The 20,835-nt window shown below is 46.2% G+C and overlaps 1 protein-coding gene across 3 annotated transcripts in view; it reads left to right on the top strand.

Moving 5' to 3' along the window:
- The first annotated feature begins 389 nt into the window (after positions 1 to 389).
- The window catches only part of BSH (transcription regulatory protein SNF5, putative (BSH)), a 65,325-nt gene continuing 44,879 nt past the window's right edge, over positions 390 to 20,835 (top strand). The window contains exons 1-2 of one of the 3 annotated variants that reach the window (XR_015689653.1): positions 390 to 797; positions 901 to 989. Coding sequence is in view for 1 of the 3 variants with exons in the window: in XM_087672333.1 (XP_087528459.1) it covers positions 748 to 797; positions 901 to 989 (139 nt within the window). In the remaining 2 variants the exon portion in view is untranslated. The remainder of the gene's footprint in view (positions 798 to 900; positions 990 to 20,835) is intronic. The other 2 variants (XM_087672333.1, XR_015689652.1) reach the window with 2 other exon arrangements.

Genomic DNA, 20,835 nt, shown 5'->3' on the forward strand with positions numbered 1-20,835 from the left:
GTTTCATTGAGAGCTAGGCTCCCTTTCATGCAAATTGTATCTAATCTAGCAATGCCATGTGGGTAGAACATCTGTTAACCAATTTTTGGAATTAAGACTAAGATCTAGGTGCATGCAATAGGAGGTAAATCCAATCATATAGTCACGAAAAGGGGTTGGATGCCCAAGGGAGATGGGCATACTCCCTAGAATATTATGTATAAAAGAGATGAAAAATAACAAAACAAGCTATTCGTGTGCGCACAAACTTTACCTTCTTGCTATTCTATTGTCTTGAGTGAGAGTGAAGAAGAGGGAGTGTGAAAGTGTGTGTGTGTGTGTGGAGTGAGGGACATGGCAATGAGAAGCTACTTGCATCCTTTTCCCTTCTTCTCCATCTCATCCCTTTGGTGAGTTGCAAACATGAGCAAGAGTGTGTGAGTTGAGAGTGCGAGAGAGTGAGAGGTCCTTATGGTAACAAGATGACATTGCAAACTTCCTCTCCCTCCCCTCCTCCTCCAACCCTTAAAAAAAAACCCTAATGTGAGTGCATCACCTCGTCTATTTTTGCCTTTAAAGACTATCACGGAGATGAGAACCATCATAAGCCTCTCTCGGTCTCTCTCTCTCTCTCTCTCTCTCTCCACATAAAACCTCTCATCATCTTCTGCACCGGGCGGATAGTCTTCATCGTTATAATCGTTAATTCCCCTCTCTCCGAACCATTTAAGCCCATCTTTGTTCATGATTGTGTGAAACCAGCGGCACATGAAAGGAGGCCATGGAGGATCGTCGAAGTGGAACGTTAAGTTTCGAATGTGAGTGAGTATACGAGAAATTTTCTTGCAGCAGCTACCAACGAACGAATATTTTCAACCCATGGGGGTGCTGAGCTAACACGATAATGGTGGCCTCTCGCAGGCCAACATCGGAGAACCTCATCCCAATACGCGTCGATGTTGAATTGGAAGGGCAAAGATACAAGGACTCTTTCACGTGGAATGCCGAAGGTATGTGGCAAACGAGAGAGAGAGAGAGAGAGAGAGAGAGAGAGAGAGAGAGAGAGAGGGTTTCCCCTGTGCACGGCTCGCTAGTTCACAACCAGCTGTTTCGTACCTCACATGTAAGCTTCTCTTTCGATTCTGTTCTGTACACCAGTAGCTAGTAAACTAGCCAGATCACAAGGAGCAGATCGCATTAACAATTTTGTATTGAAACCTCTTCTTTATTTCCGAGGTCAAGATGGAGGAACGATGAATGCGTCTTGTCTCATGCAACCACCTCCTTGTATTATTGACAGTTGGTTACAGCAATAAGGTAGCTTCACACATGCATGGGACCATCAGGTCATACCCTTACACCTCGGGGGACATTTTTTATTTAGGACTTGAGTGGACTAAATGATTGACTGAAGTTTTTTTCTGACATGATTTGACTTGAAACAACTCCAATGCCTTATATGGGGGGAGTGTACGTTACAATTGAATGATTAAGGTACTTATTTGTGCCCGAAAATTGGCATCATCTCAAATGTGGATTCTTATTGAGCATCGGGAGGCTAAGCAGACATGCATGCACCACTTGAGGCTTAGCCACACATGCACCACTTTGGGTATAGCTGGATCTTGGACTTTGGTCGTCAGAAGGACCTAGACTTCTTGACTCTTTTCTTGACATCCATCCATCTCCAAAGGGGCTTGATGTAGAGCTATATCTTTTACTCGTCGATCAAGGTGGCTAAAGCATTTGCATGATCTTCCATATTGCATGAACTTTGAGATCCATGATGATGCATGATATGTTTGAACTGAGATGTAGCGATATATAAACCAAATGAAACTAGCTGCCTAGCATGATCATGTGCTGTTCCGAAAGCTTGCAAATTTGTTGATCTATTGCGAAGAGTATCCATTGTAGCCTTATGATCATCATCTTGAAAAATGTGAATGGAGGGCCAAAAATGTCGTTAAAGAAAACTGCATCTTCAATATAATGTATCTCAACAAGAAGTAGACATCATCAATATAATGTATCACAATAAGTAGTAGATATATGTTTTGAGAAAGAATTTTGGAAATGTTGGACACATCCAAATTGGTAGTAATTTCTACAAACACTTTGAGCAATTTGATAGTTGTTTGATGCTACACTTGAATAGGTTTTGGTATAATATCTCATTGCATTTGAATTTGACTAGTTGAGCTTTGATGCAAATCAAAGCCCCACATTAAAGTTGTAGAGGGCGTTGGAGTGGAAATATGTTGTCGAGCAACATTACTCGTCGAGAACACGATGATAGCCAAATAGGGAGCACAAACATCTTGAGGATGATCTTCGAATGATGCAGGAGGGTCAATAGGTTGGGACTTGATGCTTTTTAAAGGTGGATGAAAGGAGAGAAATATTGGTGATGGGGTTGAAGCTATCGTAGGTATGAAGCTTTTCATCGATGATATGCCAAAATTGTTGAGAAACCAAGTCATTCAACACATTTATCCTTGCTTCATTCCTATTTTGGTTTCCATTTACAGTCCCAAAAAGGCTTTTTGGATGCCTCTTGATAGAGTCAGGGTGTCACTTGAGAGACTTCAATGGGTGACACTTGAGACAGTTTGTGCATATAAATATGGCACTAGCTCCACCCATTCATCATCCCACTCATTCATTTCTTTCAATGTTCTATCACTCTCTTCCATCTCTCCATTGTTGCTCACACCCCATTCGGAGGACATTGCAGTTCATAGTCTCCATCTTTCCTTGCACTAGGTACCCTGTCTTCTACACCTTGCAGGCTGCATTTTGGGCTGTAGACACTCTCTCTCTACCAAGCGTCAACTTCCATCATTTGGCAACTAGCTCTCTTTAGCAAGTGATTGTCTCCTTCCTGCCGGTGTTTGCTTTTCACGCATCCAGACATTTGTGTTTGACTTTGCAGGTTGCCTTTGGGTGCTTCATCATCAGGCGACCATCTTCTCCACCAGGCGCCATCATACTTGCCATGTTTTGCACTTTGGGCCCTCCTTGGCATTGGCACTATCTTTGGCAGGCACTTGATATTTCTTCCAGGATGCGTTTTGCAATTCTTGGCCGATCCGGGGGATTCCCTCATTTGGCAAGCTGTCTTGTTGATCTTGATCTTCTGTAGTATGTGTTCATAGTTGATGATCATCTTCTTCCACTCTGACGGTTTGAGAGGACTGCGTTCAAGTCCCTCAATAGTTATCCTTCACCTTCAACATTTACCTTCGATATCCTATTGTTGGAGGATTGCATTTCGCTCCCTTCATTGTGCAGATTTGATATAGGTGTCGCTGCCTGATTCAGACATAACTGTGCAGTTATCTTCAGGGTTTTGTCTCCGTTGTATTAGCTTTGATTCACTTAGCATGATTTGGTGGCTCTGCTGTGTTAGCTTGATTCACTTAGCATGATTCAGTGATTCATCATTCATCATCATCTTCTTTTGTGTTTCTCGAGTTTCTCTTCTTTCTCTGTGTTTGCCGTACACACTTTGTGTTTCTCCCCATAAACCTTACTGTCTCTCTGGTTTGCTTTCACAGCAGTTATATTTTGACTTGGTATTAGAGCCAGGGGTGCTTAGAGAGCCAAGAAGATCCTCCACGTTGGAGAAGGCAAAGACAAGTTGCTAGAGTGGCAACATCTTTTGATTCCCCTCCCATTTTCATTGTATCATCAGGACTTATTCTTATCTTCTCTTCTCTCCCCCCCTCCCTTTTTGAGGTTGCCACTCTTTGATAGGGCTTCTTGTGATGGACACTCCAACAGGTGCTCCTACTGCGGTGAGAATGGTCATACCAGTGAAGATTGTCAACTTCGACCTTTGCTTCCCACACCAAAGTATATACATCAACCACCTAACACTTCTTGTTCCACATCTCCCTTTTAGACCATAGATATCATTGTTTTGCAATAGCTATCAAAGTATTACGCTCCAGGCATAAGATGCATCCGATGCGCACTAAGTCCTTATGGACAAAAGGAGGAGCATTAGGCGCCACAACCTCTTGGAGAACGCCGCAATGCACTGTTGAGGTTTCACCCACCTATTTTTAGGTCCAATGGCTTCCATGGTCCTGGCCTACGGGTTTGCAATCCACTTCACTAAGAGACAGTGATTGTTGGATATTGTCTTCTCATTAGTCCGCTCCTTCAAGAGAAGAAACTATTTGACTCCTCCTTCGGTGCTGGAGTCCACTCCACAGAGACAGTGATTGTTGTCCACCCCTAGCTCCCTAGGAGCTATCCATTTTCTCACCTCCCTTGTCTTCCTTCACGGACACTGACTCTGACGTGGGCATCGGGGAGATTCTGTGTGATATCCCTCTCTCCACCCCCTCTTCTACTCAGGTTGGAGAGGCCACCTTTGGGAGCTACCCAACCTTTGTTCTGGTGCAGCCCCAGGTACCTTCTATGGCACTACCGGTGGCGTTTCCTTTGTCTTTAGATGTTTCAGAGGTCATGATCCATTAGTTTCTTGATTCCCTATCTCCCTTTGAGGGGAATTCAGTGGGGGATTTTGAGGGGGCTCCTCTTTTCTCTTGCTAGGGGGATCCCATTCCTTCGGCTTTAGAGGGGGTCCTTTCTTATCCTATGTTTCTTCACCCACCTCGTCGTGACAATCGTTTACCTTGTTGGGGTGGTTGACATCTTTGTGCCACATCACCCATTTCATTCACCATTTCCTCATTTATTTGCTCATCCTCTTTTTACCATTCACACCCAGGATCTACAAGTTCTTCCTAGTTTGGGCCTTTGGATGTTTCAACCATGGCTTGGTTTCTAGGCCTACATATACCTTTCATCATGGAGTAACGGAGCTTGTGGCTTCTCTCTTGAGGTTGAGTTTCGGGTTCTATCAGCTTATCATGTCTATTGTCCTTTAGTACATGTTACCTTACAGGTGGAACATTGGGATCCCCAGGTTGATCTTCTCTCTCGCACTCTTCTTTTTCGCTTGCGTTTGGGCTTGAGAGGGGGTGTTGAGAAACAAAGTCATTCAGTACATTTTTCCCTTCATTTCTCTTTTGGTTTCCATTTACAGCCCTAAAAAGGCTTTCTTGGCACCTCCTAAGAGATTTGGGGCACCACCCAAGAGACTTTAGTGGCTGACACTCCAGACAGTCTTGTGCTTATGAATATGGCACGGACTCCACCCATTCACGATCCCACTCATTCATTCCTTCCGATGTTTTGTCACTCTCTTTCATCTATCCATTGTTTCTCACACTCCACTCGGAGGACATTATCGTTTGTGGTCTCCATCTTCCCCTGCATGAGATGCCTTGTTTTCTACACCTTGCAAGCTGCGTTTTGGGTTGCAGCGCTCTCTCTCTACTAGGCGTCAACTTCCATCACTTGGCAATTGGCTCTCTTTAGTTGGTGACTATCTCCTTCTTGTTGGTGTTAGCTTTTCATGCATCTAGACATTTGTGTTTGACTCTACAGGTTGTATTTGGGTGTTTCATGATTAGGTGACCATCTCCTTCACCAGACGCCATTTGTTAATAGTCATGTCTTGTCATCTCTTGCTTGTGAGCCTTAGTCCGAGTTAGACGGGGACTTTTGGAGCTCTAATAGGTCTGTCGTGTTTTGATAGGGGAGGCTACTCATTCTAGAGTGGCCATCTATGTGCATTTCTATGTATCTCCTTCGGTTGTTAAGTTCCAATGTGCTTTTCTTGTGCAGTTTTTGCATTTCTTGGGCTGTCCTTGCTTGTCAGACATTGTCCATGCCTTTCAAGATTTTTTCTGTGCCACTTGTATTTTTTTGGCATTTTTACTAGCACGTCTCTCTCTCTCTCTTTCTCTCTCTCTTGTGAGCATGATGTGGATGATGACATGATGTGGGTTATTTATGCACTATATGAGCGGGTTACTGGCAGAGTCAGATGTCCGGGAGGTATATCAGATCCCCTTGTGAGCACCATTGGTGTGAAACAAGGATGCCCACTCTCACCGACTCTATTTGGGCTATACATTGATGAGATAGCAGAGTTTATTCAACAACGAGCCGGTGGAGGTATAGACCTCAGTGGAGCCACAGTTCATATCTTACTATATGCAGATGACATTGTGTTGGTCTCAGATTCAGCTCAGGGATTACAGCAGCATTTATTAGCATTGGATGATTTTTGCATACAGAGAGGCATGACAGTGAACCTTGGTAAAACCAAGGTTCTTATATTCCATACATCAGCTCAAATACGCAGACAGAGTATTTTCATGGCAGTAGGAGGGAGTATTGAGGTCACTGGATCATATGTATATTTGGGAGTCACCTTTACAGCAGCTTCAGGGATTTTCTCGATGACACAGGCAGCTCGTGACCGCCTCACTAGAGGATACTCAGCATTGGCTCTTATGGAGCGACAGTGTCATCAGACACATTTCCAGGAGCCCCGCACCAAGGGGTGGCTCTTTGATACTCTAGTCACTCCAGCACTGATGTATGGAGCAGCTGTATGGGGGCCAGGCCTTGCCGATTATGTATGGACATTGATGGAGAGACCTCAGGTGATTATGATATCTAGATTGATTCGCAGCAAGGCCTCAGTCCCACATGACATTGTGCGAGCAGAGCTTGCCACACCGCCCATGCTAGTAGAGACACTATTTCAGACAGTCTGCTTCCTACACAGATTTCAGGATATGGACAGAGATCGCATTGCATACAGAGCATATATGGCATCTCAGGAGATGGCTCGAGCGGGGGATACCACATCATGGTATGCACAGACTAGAGCTTGGTTTGACAGACATGGGCTGGACATTGATAGACTCCCACCTCTTCTATATGATACTCAGGCTCCCACTTACACCCTCTCTCTCTCTGAGAGGAACAGTCATCAGACAGGAGATATGGCATATTTATATACAGAGGACATGGGTCAGCCCTGCACAGCCACTGCCATCGAAGATGGCACATTATTATACACAGTTCTTGAGCATATCAGAGCAGGGATTCATAGAGATTCCGAGATATATGCAGATCTATATGCCACATCGATTGAGAGTTCTTATTGGACAGCTCAGGGTATCATCACATCAGCTTATGATTGAGAGTGGCAGAGCCAGTGGCATCCCACGGGAGGAGAGGATATGCCCCCTTTGCAGATCAGAGGTGGAGAGTGAGGAGCATTTTGTTCTCAGATGCCTGGCATACTCAGAGTTGAGATCTAGATACACATTGAGCAGCTCACTTCAGGGATGTATGACTGATATGGATCAGAGATCATTTGGCCGTTTTCTGGGAGAGGCATGGCACATCAGAGAGCAGAGCACACAGCGGGTCCCAGTCAGAGAGGGGCCCACCCAGACGACTATTACACAGTTTTTTCAGACAGATAGAGTGAGAGCTACTGTACCAGCCTCCAGCCAGACCTCCGGGCTCACACTACAGCAGGCTGAGGACCAGCGTACCCGACGCCGCACGAGGATCCGTGGGTTTTGGATCCCACAGCCACACCGACAGGAGATCCGGAGGATTCTTGATCTACATCGACAGCAGACTGAGATCCGACGACACTCGATACACTGGATCTCAGACCTCCAGTTTGCTCTTTCTCCACCGCCGATGTACCACATCCTGCATCCAGGAGGGATCACCTGCTATTAGCGACTTCGACGACTGCTACTACATCCCAGGATAGTATATCTCCCTGCATCTGTTACATATACACATCGCACCACTTTATCACAGCCGACAGTTGTTCCCCTATCACAGCCGACATTTGTTCCCCTTTTGTAGCCATTATCTGGAGTACCAGAGCTACATACGCACATACACATACACGACACTTATCACACTCACAGTACCGTATTTTCAGTTTCCAGTTTTTAGCTTTTCATTCAGCACTTTTATTTTGGATAGCTGGACCTCATCAGTTGTCTCACAGTTTGTCTTATAGGCCAGTTTTGGTCTTTAGAAGACGTTAATATAACTTTCTTTCTTTCTTTCTCTCTCTCTCTCTCTCTCTCTTTGTCAAGTTGTAAACTAAGTGAATGGCTGAGATCCAGCCTCCAAAAACGTTTTCTCAGTTTGCATGGGCATTTTTACCAAGTGGCTGTGAGAGTGCGCAACGAAAGAAGAACACGAACACAGAGGAGAAGAGAGAGACAGCAGAAAATGAAGGAAGAAAATGTGCACTGACTGTAATGAATGCTGAATACACTGAAATGGACTGATCAGTCCTTGCACGCAGCCCGAAGCGTCAGTGAGGGCACCAGATCAGGCTGATGATGACGGCAGCACCGAAGACGGAGGAAGATGACGGAGTCGGAGTGTGCACCTGCCAAAGAAGGAGGGAAGATGATAATACAACTGACTGCCAAGTGGGAAATGGCTATAAATAGCCAAAAAACCCAAAAACTGGCCGACCTGAAATTTGAGGCCATAAATATGTCCGACCAGCATTTAATGTTGGTAAAAATGCCAGGAATGCTCAGAAAAATCCCGGAAAGGGTGGACAATGTCCGGCAGGTGAGGCAGGCTGAAGAATGCAGAAACTGCCCCGGGAAATGCACATAAAATCCCGACTGGAGGAGAAAATGAACTGAAATGCAATAAACTGAGTGATCTAGAATGAGCTACCTCCTCGTCAAAACAAGTGATAGACAAGTCAGAGCTCCTAAAGTCCTCATCTGACTCAGACTGAGGCTCACAGGCAGGAGATGACAAGGCATGACAAACATGACTGCTAACACCCCCTCTCAGATCCTGGATGTGGCGGAAGGCCGAGGGAGAAACGGATCCTGGGGTGGCAAGAGGAATGCCAAGGTCGATGAAGTCCGTCGATGTAGACTGCTGCTGAAGGAGCTCCTCACGATTTTGGGAATCCCCCTCTAAAACACTAGGGGCTAGGGAATCCACAGCCGCATCACCGAGATCGTCCCCCTCTGAAAGGGATGGGGGGTACGAGGGAACCACCGAAGGAGAAGGTGGGGGATGGGAAGGAACCTGTGGAATAGAAGGTGCACAAGCGGGAACGGGTGTAGCAATAGACTGCCTCGGAGGACCCTGCATCAAAGAAGGGGAATGGAGCCTGTAAAGCCCGCTCTCCTGCCAACCTGTAGATAAGACAGCTCCTGTAAGAGAATCCTCAATAACAACGGCATGCTCGGTGAAGATCACTCGTGTGCCAAGCCTCGTAAGGCCATAAACTGAGAGGAGGGGAAGGCCCAAATCCGGAACATGTAGGGCCTGTGAAAAGGAGCTCGAAGGTCTGTCGGTAAACAAAGGCAATGTGCCAACACCACTAATAGGCACCGATAAAATGTCACCAACAGTGACTGAACCCTTTGATGGACGGAGATCCTGTAACAAATCACCTCGGGGAGTCATACGACTCGAAGCACCACTGTCCACTAACCAAGGCTGCGCAGAAGACACTGCAGCCACGGAAGAAGGATCCTCCTCCAAAGCATGGATATGAAGGAACACTGACTCATGGGTAACAGCAGGTGTAGAGGTAGAAGAAGGCTCCGATGTAGATCCACCCTTCGCTCCCGGACGAAGGTGAGGGTACTTCTTCCAACATTTCTCCTCTGGATATGTCCCTTTCCCACAGTGTGGGCACTTTGGTCTCTCTGAATTTGAGTTAGAGCCTGAAGAACTGTCCTTCTTCTTAGCCTTTGACTTCTTCTTCTTCGTCTTCTGTCCTTCCGAACCTGCAACAAAGGCTCTAGTGGAGTCGGATCCACTAGCAGTGACCTCTCTGAGTCGCTCGTCATGCTCCAAGACAAGCGGGGATAGCTCTCCCATAGAAGCTTCTCACGGGTCCTCGATGTAAGAAGGTTGGTGTAGAAGACATCAAACCGAGGCGATGGCAGCTGAGTCAAAAGAATCATAGCCATGTCTTCAGAAGATATCGTCCGACCGAGGGATGCAAGCTCATCCCTCATATCCTGTAATCTGTTGATGTGGTCCTTCATGGAAGGACTATCATCAATAGCGAGCATCCGCAACTTCTTTTCAAGAGATATCCGGTGGGCAAACGTCTTCTGTTGATAGAGAGACGCGAGCTTTCTCCACATGTCTGTTGCAGTCTTCAACCTGTGAACATGAACAAGGACAGAATCCTGCAAACTCAGAAAGAGGAAAGATCTGGCTCTAGAATTAAGCCATCCCATAAGGCTGCACGATCCATAGATGTCCCATCTGCGGGATCCACCTTAGGCCGGGGAATAGGAACAGAAACAAGCTCCCAAAGATCGAAGGAGTCCAAGATACACTCCACCTTGCAGGACCATAGAGAAAAGTTGGAGCCATCCAACCGGTCCTCTTTGGGTAGCTGAGGAAGTACGGGTACCTGTACAGGGGGTACCAAAGGCTGCATCTTCGGCCCACTGGAAGGGGATCGCCGAGATACATGAATAGAAGGGGGACGGGAAAGAGGAATAGACTCCGGACGACGATCCTCGTGATAGAAATCACGCCTCCGTTCAGATGAGTGTCGAGACAAAAGCTCGTCATTTGAGTCATCAAAGCCCGTAAACTGATGAAAAGACATCTTCCAATCTGCAAAATACCAAAACACCAAAGAAAACTGTGCCGAAGCCGAAGTAGGACTAGCAGCCTGGTCACCAACCACCAAAACACAGGCTGTGATAGCCTACAAACACCTGGAGCTGTAAAACGCAAGGGTATCTGATGAAGATCACCAGAACAGAAGCCGCCAGTACCAAAACGCAGCCTGGGAGTGGGTCGTCAGCAGGAGATGAGCCGCCAGGAGTGGAAACGACCACTAGATCTGGAAAACGCAGCCCGATGATGTGTTGCCCAGCTGAAGGAGAGGCCGCCTGATGGTAAACGCAAGCAGGAGGGGTCGTTTGATGACGTGGCAGCCTCGGGAGTAGTCGTCTGCAGCAAATGCAAGAAGAATGGCCACCTGGAGGGGCCGCCTGGGCAGTTGGAGATGAGGCGACAACAGCAGAAGAGGGGTGAGGTATCTCTCCACAAGGTTAGGTCCTCCGTGCTCTCAATCAGGCGATGATACCATGTGAGAGTGCGCAACGGAAGAACAGAAACACAGAGGAGGAGAGAGAGACAGCAGAAAATGAAGGAAGAAAATCTGCACTGACTGTAATGAATGCTGAATACACTGAAATGGACTGATCAGTCCCTGCACGCAGCCCGAAGCGTCAGTGAGGGCACCAGATCAGGCTGATGATGACGGCAGCACTGAAGACGGAGGAAGATGACGGAGTCGGAGTGTGCACCTGCCAAAGAAGGAGGGAAGATGATAATACAACTGACTGCCAAGTGGGAAATGGCTATAAATAGCCAAAAAACCCAAAAACTGGCCGACCTGAAATTTGAGGCCATAAATATGTCCGACCAGCATTTAATGCTGGTAAAAATGCCAGGAATGCTCAGAAAAGTCCCGGAAAGGGTGGACAATGTCCGGCAGGTGAGGCAGGCTGAAGAATGCAGAAACTGCCCCGGGAAATGCACATAAAATCCCGATTGGAGGAGAAAATGCACTGAAATGCAATAAACTGAGTGCTCTAGAATGAGCTACCTCCTTCGTCAAAACAAGTGATAGACAAGTCAGAGCTCCTAAAGTCCTCATCTGACTCAGACTGAGGCTCACATGCAGGAGATGACAAGGCATGACAAACATGACTGCTAACAGTGGCAGCCTTCTAAATCCATTTTTCAACATTATCTAGCTATTTAATTAATTTTTAGAATTCATAATCTTGAAAATTAATTCCAACCCTTTTGACCCTACCCAAAATTAAATGTGCCCATCCATAATTAAATTGGCTAGGCCATTTGTAATCCGGAGTGGTCCCCAATCTTTGTTGACCCTCAGACTAGCATTAATTAATTAATTAATGCTAGTCCCTAGTGTGACCATTGACACTTATTGGCCAAATAACTATCCTAGGGTCAAAACTTACACTAATTGACCCCCAAAGCCCGGTTGGCATAACTTATCACAACTTTTGCCTTTGACAGTCACTACATTCTCGGGGTCCTTGGCTTGTTAACATGAAATAACTGCCATGTGCATCACATGTGCTAAATCACCTTGCACATTTGATTAATAACTTAATCAAATGTTATTAATAAGATTAAAGCATCTCAAAATTTCATGTCCTCATGGTGACGGATGCTGTGGGCTGTGCGCAAGGATTGATTAGTTCTCCTTTTTGTATTCAATATTTATTTCTTGTTCAATGCAAGTTTCTTTTCTTCTTCTCTTGCTGATTGTCTCTCTCTCTTCCTCTATGTTCGAGTTCCTCCTGTTGCGCACTCACACGGTATCATCACCTAAGTGAGAGCATAGAAAGCAGATTTGTTGCAGAGGAGCATATCCAGCAATCAAACGCAGCCAACAGTCCTTGCGTTTGCTGCAAACGCAGCCGTTTGAGGAGGAGGCGGCATCATCATTTGGGTGGTCAACACCTATGTTTTCAGCTAGGTGACCCTTTTCCTACCTAGTCAGCAGCATTTATTGCTTCCACGTCAGCTTCTGTTGTGCCGATCGTCATCTTTTGGAGGTGGCTGCACTTCTTGTTAGCAGATATTAGTCAGCTCATGGTGTGAGTCTGTGTGCAGAGGCTGGGCATTTTATGTAGCATTTTATGCAGTATTTTATGGCACATTTTTGTGGCCATTTATGATGTATTTTTAGCATTTATTGCTGGTCGACCAGCATTAAATGCTGGCCGACCTGCATTTTATGCTCCCCACTTTTGTGGCTATTTATAGGGCTCCTCCTCCACAGTCTTCGGTGCTTCAGCCATCAGTGGAGATCCTTCTGGGAGAGAGGAGTCGGTGCTGAGGAGCCCACGCAGCCAGTGACTCACCGTTGTATGCTGCTGTCTCGTGTTCGATATGGATTCCATTTCCCGAGCATACATCTGAGTTCTCATCTGTCTACTGTGTTCATTCTTTCTTTCTTTCTTCTGTCTTGTGTTTCAGCATTTATTTCAGCATATTCTTTACGCTTCCATTGCTGCACCACTTCTGACATGGTATCAGATTTCAGGCTGCAACCTATTTGTGCTGTGTTTTCTTGTTGATTTCAGGAATTACACCCTTCTTGCTGATCAGCCAGCTGTTCTTCCTGTTGGCGACTGCTGTCCTTCCTGCTGGCGACTGCTGATTTGCTGCTGGCGACAGTGTTTCAGCATTTGCTTTTTGCGTTTTTCTGGACAGATTTGTGTTTACTGCTGTTCCACTCTTTGCTGCCCGTGTTTCCTTCATCAAACTGCTGGCAACAGTCTTTAGCCCCTGTTTCTTCAGTTTGCAGCCTGTGTTTTGCTGTTTACAGCATTATTTTTGCCTGTTTTTTTGATTATTCAGGCCGTTTTTGCTGTTTTTGGCAGTTTTAACCTGATTTTTTCACTTTGTGCAGCAGCTTTTGGCTTATTTTGGTCAGCCTTTGGGTTATATTGCATGTGAACTCACTATTTTTGGTGTTTTTGGTTGCGTTTTGGCTGTGCTCACTCTCCAAACGACCTTCTTTTCTTCTACTTCTCTTTTCTACCTCCTCCAGATGGCCCCTCCGTGCACCTCAAGTGAAGATAAGTTACATGGACCTGATTATCTCATATGGAGTGCTGTCATGAAAGCTTGGTTTGTGCAGAAGCGGCTATGGTACATCGTCTGTGGAGCTCTTGCTCGACCTCTCCGTCCTTTTCCTCTTCCTGAAGACTTTGATGAGGACAATCATGAGGAAGCGGTGCTCACATGGGACTCGGACGATGCCCGTGCTTACTCGGCGTTGCTTCGGTGTATTTCTAAAGCGGTCTTACCGGCGGTTACCTCTTGTAGGACATCTCCTGAAGTATGGCAGAAGTTGCAGCAGATGTACGAGGCACCTTCCACCATGCGGGCCGTCACACTTTATGGCCAGCTCCAGCAGATGAAGTTTGAGCCGAAAGATACTATTCAGTCTTTTCTTCTTCGTGTTACGCAGGTACAGGACCAGCTTCGGCACATGCAATCTGCTCTTCCCGAGGTGCATCTTGTCGGGACGGTCCTCTACAAGCTCCCCCCGGAGTTTGATGGAGTGGCCATTGCTTTGCGGGCGCAGACATCATCGACTCCTGTCAGTTTTACACATATGACCTCGATGCTTCTTGAGCATGAGGCATCCTTGAGATTACAGGGGCGGCTTCCGGCACATTATGGAGGTGAGGCTTATGTAGCTTTAGAGAGGGGTGACGGGAAGAAGAAGTCGAAGGCCCAGTGTTACCACTGTGGCAAGAAGGGACATTTGCGGAAGGACTGCAAGAAGTTAGCGGCTTCCAGGAAGAAGGAGCAGAAGACGAAGCGGGATGCTGACTCTACCGATGAGTCCTCTCCTTCATCAGACTCCGACTCGGATCCTCCGACCAAGGAGAAGTCCAAGGCGCGGAAGGGATCCTCTTCTTCGGATCGCGGGAAGGGCTTGGTGGCCCCTTCCTCGGCTGCTTTCTAGTGGTGGTGATGCGGCCATCCCTCACGACTCTCTTGTGCCAGAGAGGGAGTGTGAGCGGGTGTTGGTGGGGCTGCAGTGCCTCATCTATATTTTGATACAGGTGCACAAGTTCCAGAGAGGGACGTCCTTGACGCATCGACGGTATCTGGCAGTGAAATCCTAGAGACTGGAGTTGATTTCTGGGTTCATGATGAGCTGTTCTTCTTGACAGAGAGCGAGAGGCTTTCGTCTGGAGCTCACATGAGGGGACACTTTGGTGGTTTGGCCAAAGGCAGGAACTCCATGGTCACATGTTCAGAGACATGTTTGGCAGATTGGCTTTGTATGTCCTGAGTGACATAGGTGACATTACACAGAGAGCTGCTATGAGTCTTCTCTATTTTCCGGTGTTGTTGGTACGATCGACATCGACATCAGATACTCTCCGAGGCATCTTGGTGGTGGGCTGGCCACTCACCGCTTGGACATCCATGGTCCTTCTGGTGTTTCTTTGTTGTGTAGTTTATGATTCTCCATCATTGTACTATTTCATTGTATTCGATCACACATGATCTGAGAGAGGGTGTTAGCAGATATTAGTCAGCTCATGGTGTGAGTCTGTGTGCAGAGGCTGGGCATTTTATGTAGCATTTTATGCAGTATTTTATGGCACATTTTTGTGGCCATTTATGATGTATTTTTAGCATTTATTGCTGGCCGACCAGCATTAAATGCTGGCCGACCTGCATTTTATGCTCCCCACTTTTGTGGCTATTTATAGGGCTCCTCCTCCACAGTCTTCGGTGCTTCAGCCATCAGTGGAGATCCTTCTGGGAGAGAGGAGCCGGTGCTGAGGAGCCCACGCAGCCAGTGACTCACCGTTGTATGCTGCTGTCTCGTGTTCGATATGGATTCCATTTCCCGAGCATACATCTGAGTTCTCATCTGTCTACTGTGTTCATTCATTCTTTCTTTCTTCTGTCTTGTGTTTCAGCTTTTATTTCAGCATATTCTTTACGCTTCCATTGCTGCACCACTTCTGACACTTCTGTGGTTGCAAGGGACATCTATTTTTTTCTAGACAAACTATCTATTAGCTAGTCATCACCTGGAGAGGTAGGTGCCACGTGGCAGACTGTCGGCCAGGTGCCATGTGGCCTGTAGTCGGACTACAGCAGTTAGCTTTCTTAATTGCAGCCGACCTGTATTTTTCTGATCATTATTTTCAGTCTATTTATAGGCTTTGTCTCAAGCAGTCTCAGTTAGTTGTGTTCCATAGATTTCAGGCTGCAAACCGTGGAGATTGCCCTCGGGGATGACAGAGACCGAGATCTTCGAGGTGGAGACATATGCAGCTATTCGCTCTGCACCCGTGTATAATTCTGCATCCTTATACAACATTCTTCACTGTAGATTTTCTGCGTTTCACTCTCTTTCTCTCTCTCTCTTGTCTCTTTGTTCACTCTTTGTCTTGGTCATTTGCTTCTGCATTGCCTCACTCTGACATGGTATCAGAGCACTGAAGGACTGACCTAGGGTAGACCTATCTAAAGAGGAGATTTCAAGGCGACACAAGGCTGCGTTTTCAGCGTTCAAGTGCGAGCAGTTGGGCTGCACATCAGAGTAAGGCTGAGGTGAGCGTGGGTATGTGAGAAAAGAGAAGATTTGTTGAAGCTACTGTTGTTTTTTTTTTTGCCATTAGAGAAGGAAGAAGGCTGCGTTTTGGGCCTTCAAGTGCAGATTTTACATTTTCATCGCATTTGGTGATTGAAGGAGCGGGACGAGCAAACCATAGCCCTAGGAGGCTGTATTTTCACAATCAGAGGGGACTGCTCTTTGTGTTGGTTAAGGCATTGTAGGTGAAGATGTCTTCTGAGGCCGAGACAGAATTTCAGGTGATCATGGACAAGAAGGTGCCTATCGTCCTATCGGCTCTTCCTTCAGATCAAAAGCTAGATGGTGAGAACTACCATATCTGGCAGGTCATGATGCTTGCCATAATGGAGTCCTATGATTTGGCGGAGCTTGTTACGGAGGCTATCCATCGTCCTTCTTCGTGTGATGAGTTCCGACTTTCTTCCAATGAGAAGGTGGAGTTGGCAAAGGCTCAGACACATTGGGATAAACTCAATTCTCACATTCACTCGTTTTTATTTCTTTCATGTACTACAGTTATTCTCTCTTATATAGAGCATTTGACGGTGGCTCGGGAGATATGATGGAGTTGGATCAGATGTATAATCGGATGACCGTCATGAAACAAGTCTCTTTGGAAGTGCAGATGCGGACCATGAGTGTCAACAAGTCATCATCCATGCGGAAGCATATCAACAAGCTAAGGCAGCTTCAGATGCAAGTTTAAAACGCAGGAAGGGTGATCACTTCTGAAGACATGGCGATAACTCTCCTTTCACAGTTACCGCCTCGCTTCAGTGGTTTTCTTCAGATGTAAGTTCAAAATGCAAGAAATGTGATCACTTCTGAAGACATGGCGATAACTCTCCTTTGACAGTTTCTGCCTCGCTTCAGTGGTTTTTATTCCACCTTGATTGCTTGAGGGCGGTTTGAGACTCTTCGGTGGGAAGAGTTGGTTCCTATGATCTTGGACCAAGAGGAGCAACTGAAAGGAACCAATGCTTCGAAATGTGAGGCTTTGGTTGGTCAATTCTCTCAGAAGAAGGGGAAGGACCTAAAGAAGAAGGGGAAGGACCAAAAGAAGAAGGAGGACAAATCTAAGAAGGACAAAGACAAGGAGTCTACTTGTCACATTTGTGGTAAAATAGGTCATTGGAAGAAGGATTGCTTCGACAAGGAGAAGAAGGAGAAGGAGAAGAATGAGAAATCTTCAAAGGATTTCAGAGCGCTCCATTCACTCGGGAGTGGATTGTTGACAGTGGTGCCTCCTGGCACATGACTACTTCTTCAGTAGGTGTTACTCATTTGTAGCCTTCTCATAGTCAAATTCTCATCGGTGATAGTTCGTCTATTACTATTTAGGGATGGGGCAACATGTATCTTATTTCAAATGGACGTGGTGGTGCCCATGCATCCAAGGTACTTTATGTGTTGGCTTTGGGGTATCATCTTCTCTTGGTGCACAAGATTTGTGCCCTTGGCCTTTTGGTTGAATTTGATGAGGATTCTTTTTGGATTCTTGATTGAGGATTGAGACAGGTTCTTTCTTCAAGTTACGAGGAGAATGGAGTCTATAGGTTGTGGTATTCTTCTGCCTTGACTTCTCTTCTTCTTTGCATGCTCGGTTTGGCTACCTCAATTATGATTATCTTCGAAAGGCATCTAAGGATTAGTTTGTTCAAGGTTTGCTGGATATTGTGGTAAGCTAAGGATTAGTTTATTCAAGGTTTGCCGGATATTGTGGTAAGCTAGCAGCCTTGTGTATCTTGCATCTGTGTGAAGTAGACTCGTGATGTTGTTCCCAACAAGGCTTCGAGGTGGTCTTCAGCACCCTTAAAGCTTGTTTCTATCGATCTTTGTGGACCGATGAGGACAGAGTCCCTTAGAGGGGGCTAGTATTTCATGCTAATTGTGGATGATTACAACATGATGATATGGGCCTATTTCTTGAAGCTGAAGTCGGAGGCTTTCTCCAACTTTAAGGATTGGTTGCTTTTTGAGGTGAATCAATCGAGGCGGAAGTTGAAGTCCTTATGATCAGATAAGGACATAGAATTTGTTTCTAATGAGTTTGCTCGTTTTTGTACAGATCATAGTATTTACCAGAAGTTTGCCAATACAAACACCCCTCAGGAGAATGGCATCTTGGAGCGGAAGAATCGTAGTGTGATTAAGATGGCCTGTACCATGATGGAGTATTGTCAAACACCTCAGTGTCTATGGGCTGAGGTTGTGGCTACTGCAGTTCATATCCTTAATCGTTCCCCTACTTCTGCTGTTGTTGGTATGACTCCTTGTGAGATGTACTTTGGGTCAAAGCCAGATGTTTCTTATTTCAAGGTTTTTGGGTATGATGCCTATGTTCACATCTTGAAGGCACTATGTGACAAATTTGAAGCAACTTCCAAAAGATAGGTGTTTGTGGGCTCTAGCTTGCAGTCTCAAGGCTATCAATTGTATAATCCTGTTAAGCAGGATGTCTACATGAGCCGTGATGTTCGGTCCGTGGAGGTTCTAGCCCTAGAGGGGAGTGAGGACCACCTTGTACTTGGAGATCGTGATGGTAGCTAGGCCCCAACGACTGTTCCTCTCTCGGGCCTGTGTCTCTTGAGGACTCTTCTTCGGACGAGGAGCCTAGTTCCTAGCCACTAGATTCACCAATTGCTCCTACGCTGTTGGTGGACCTTCTAGAAACTTCAGTAGATGGAGAGCACCGAGGCGAGATCCGGCCTCCTCCTTGTTGGGCTTGTGACATGCTCTGAGATTCAAGGATCGAGGGGGTTCTTGAGGAGTGGTAACCGCAGGATGGGGATGGCGGAGGTCACTGAGGCACTGGGCATATTATATGGAGCTTGTTTACTCTAACTACTGTTTAATGTCTCGTGTTATGCAAGATAGAGAGCTTACCTCCATGAAGAAGGCTTTATAGTTAGATCATTGGCAGACAACGATGGAAGTTGAGTTGGAGGCTATTGAGTGGAATGGCACTTGGTACCTTGTGCCTCGTCCCTCTCATAAGAAGGTGATTGGTGTCAAACAGGTCTTCAAGACCAAGTACCATATGGATGGCTCTTTGGATAAAGGCTCGCCTTGTTAGTGAACTCGGCAAACATGGAGAAGAGAAGAGAAGAGAGAAGAGAAGAAACTCTGATGAGTGGAATGATGAAGTTCTGAATCATGGAGTAAATGTGATACAAGGAACCAAGGGTGCCATAGGACAAGGAAGATGATGAAGACATCCACAAACCACGAACCGCAATGGCCTCTTGAAGGGGTGTGAGAGTAGTGGAGAGGCTAGAGAGAAGAGGTGACGAACTGAATGAATCAACCGTGAGGAATGAATGAGAGAGTGGCCTATAAATAGGCACAGTCAGTCTAGGATGGCGCCCCTTTTTGGGGCTGCAAACCCTAAACGCAAAATGCAAAAACGCAAAAACGCGGATGAAGGGTGAAGGGTTTCTCAACAACTAACGCCCCCTCTCGGATCATGGACAAGGCATAAGGCGAAGGAATCTGAATGTCGGCAAAGTAGAGCATGGGGAAGTGCCTTCCTAAACAGATCTGCAAGATTGCCCTCAGTCTTACAGTATTCCACATCGATGGTCTCATCCAAAAGCTTCTCCCTAATGAAGTGGTACTGGATCTCTGTGTGTTTCGTCCGGGCATGGAATACAGGATTCCATGCGAAGGCAATGCAACTCTCATTGTCGCACCACAAAAGAGTAGGACGAGCTTGGGATCACCAAGCTCCTCCAACAATTGTCGTCGAAGCCACACAATCTCATGTGTGGTAGAAAACGCGGCTCGATACTCTGCCTTAGTCGAAGATAGGGCTACCATGTGCTACTTCTTGCTACTCCAAGACATAACACCAGCATCCAAGGTAAAACAATAGCCTGTAGTAGACCGCCTATGGTCCACATCGCCAACCCAATCCGAATCACTCCAACCTGCAAGAACAAGATCAAAAGAACCTGGACCTACTGGATAGCAAATCCCTAGGTAAGAGGTCCCCCTCAAAAACCGTAGTATCCTCTGAGCAGCCTGCCAATGCACTTGCTGAGGTGCACTTATGAACCCAACCAAGAGACCTTCAGCAAAACATAGATCAACCCGTGTATTAAGGAACCAAATCAACGATCCAATCAGCTAATGGTAGTGGATAGCATCCGCCAAAGAAGAATCTGAGTGGAAAGTCGCCTTCCAATTCGGATCCATAGGAGTAGAAATGAACCGACAATCCTCCATCTCAAAAGTCACCAAGAGCTCTTGGACATGTCTCTATTGAGAGATAAAAATCCCCCTCTAAGTCTGATAAATCTCGTGGCCCAAAAAGAAATGGCAAATTCCTAAATCCGTCATCTCGAACTTCTGATGTAAGATTGCCTTCGTCTCTGCGACCTTCTAGGCATGGTCACCTATAACAATCAAGTCATCAACATACAAAATAAACAACACACGACCACCCTCAGAAGTGTGCACATAGAGCTGCGGATCGGCCATAGAACCCCAATATCCCAGCTTTTCTTGGAGAAACGAATAAATCTCCTGTTGCCTGCATTTTTAGTCTTTCTCTTACTTGTTGCCTACGTTTTTAGTCTTTTTCTCTCTTGTAGGCTGTCTTGCTCGCGTTTTTAGTATTTCTCTCTCCTTTCTTGCATTTTTCTATTGGTTGCAACCTCTTACTGCTGGTCACATTCTCCTCCCACTGGCAGCTCACTTCTAGCCCTTCCACTATCCTCCCACTCCTTGAGGTGAACATCGCGGTTCATGCTTCACACTGCCCT

The sequence above is a fragment of the Lygodium microphyllum genome, chromosome 30, assembly GCF_053477565.2.
Source record: "Lygodium microphyllum isolate KBCC chromosome 30, Lygodium_microphyllum_v1.1.10, whole genome shotgun sequence".
NCBI classification, from domain to species: Eukaryota; Viridiplantae; Streptophyta; class Polypodiopsida; order Schizaeales; family Lygodiaceae; genus Lygodium; species Lygodium microphyllum.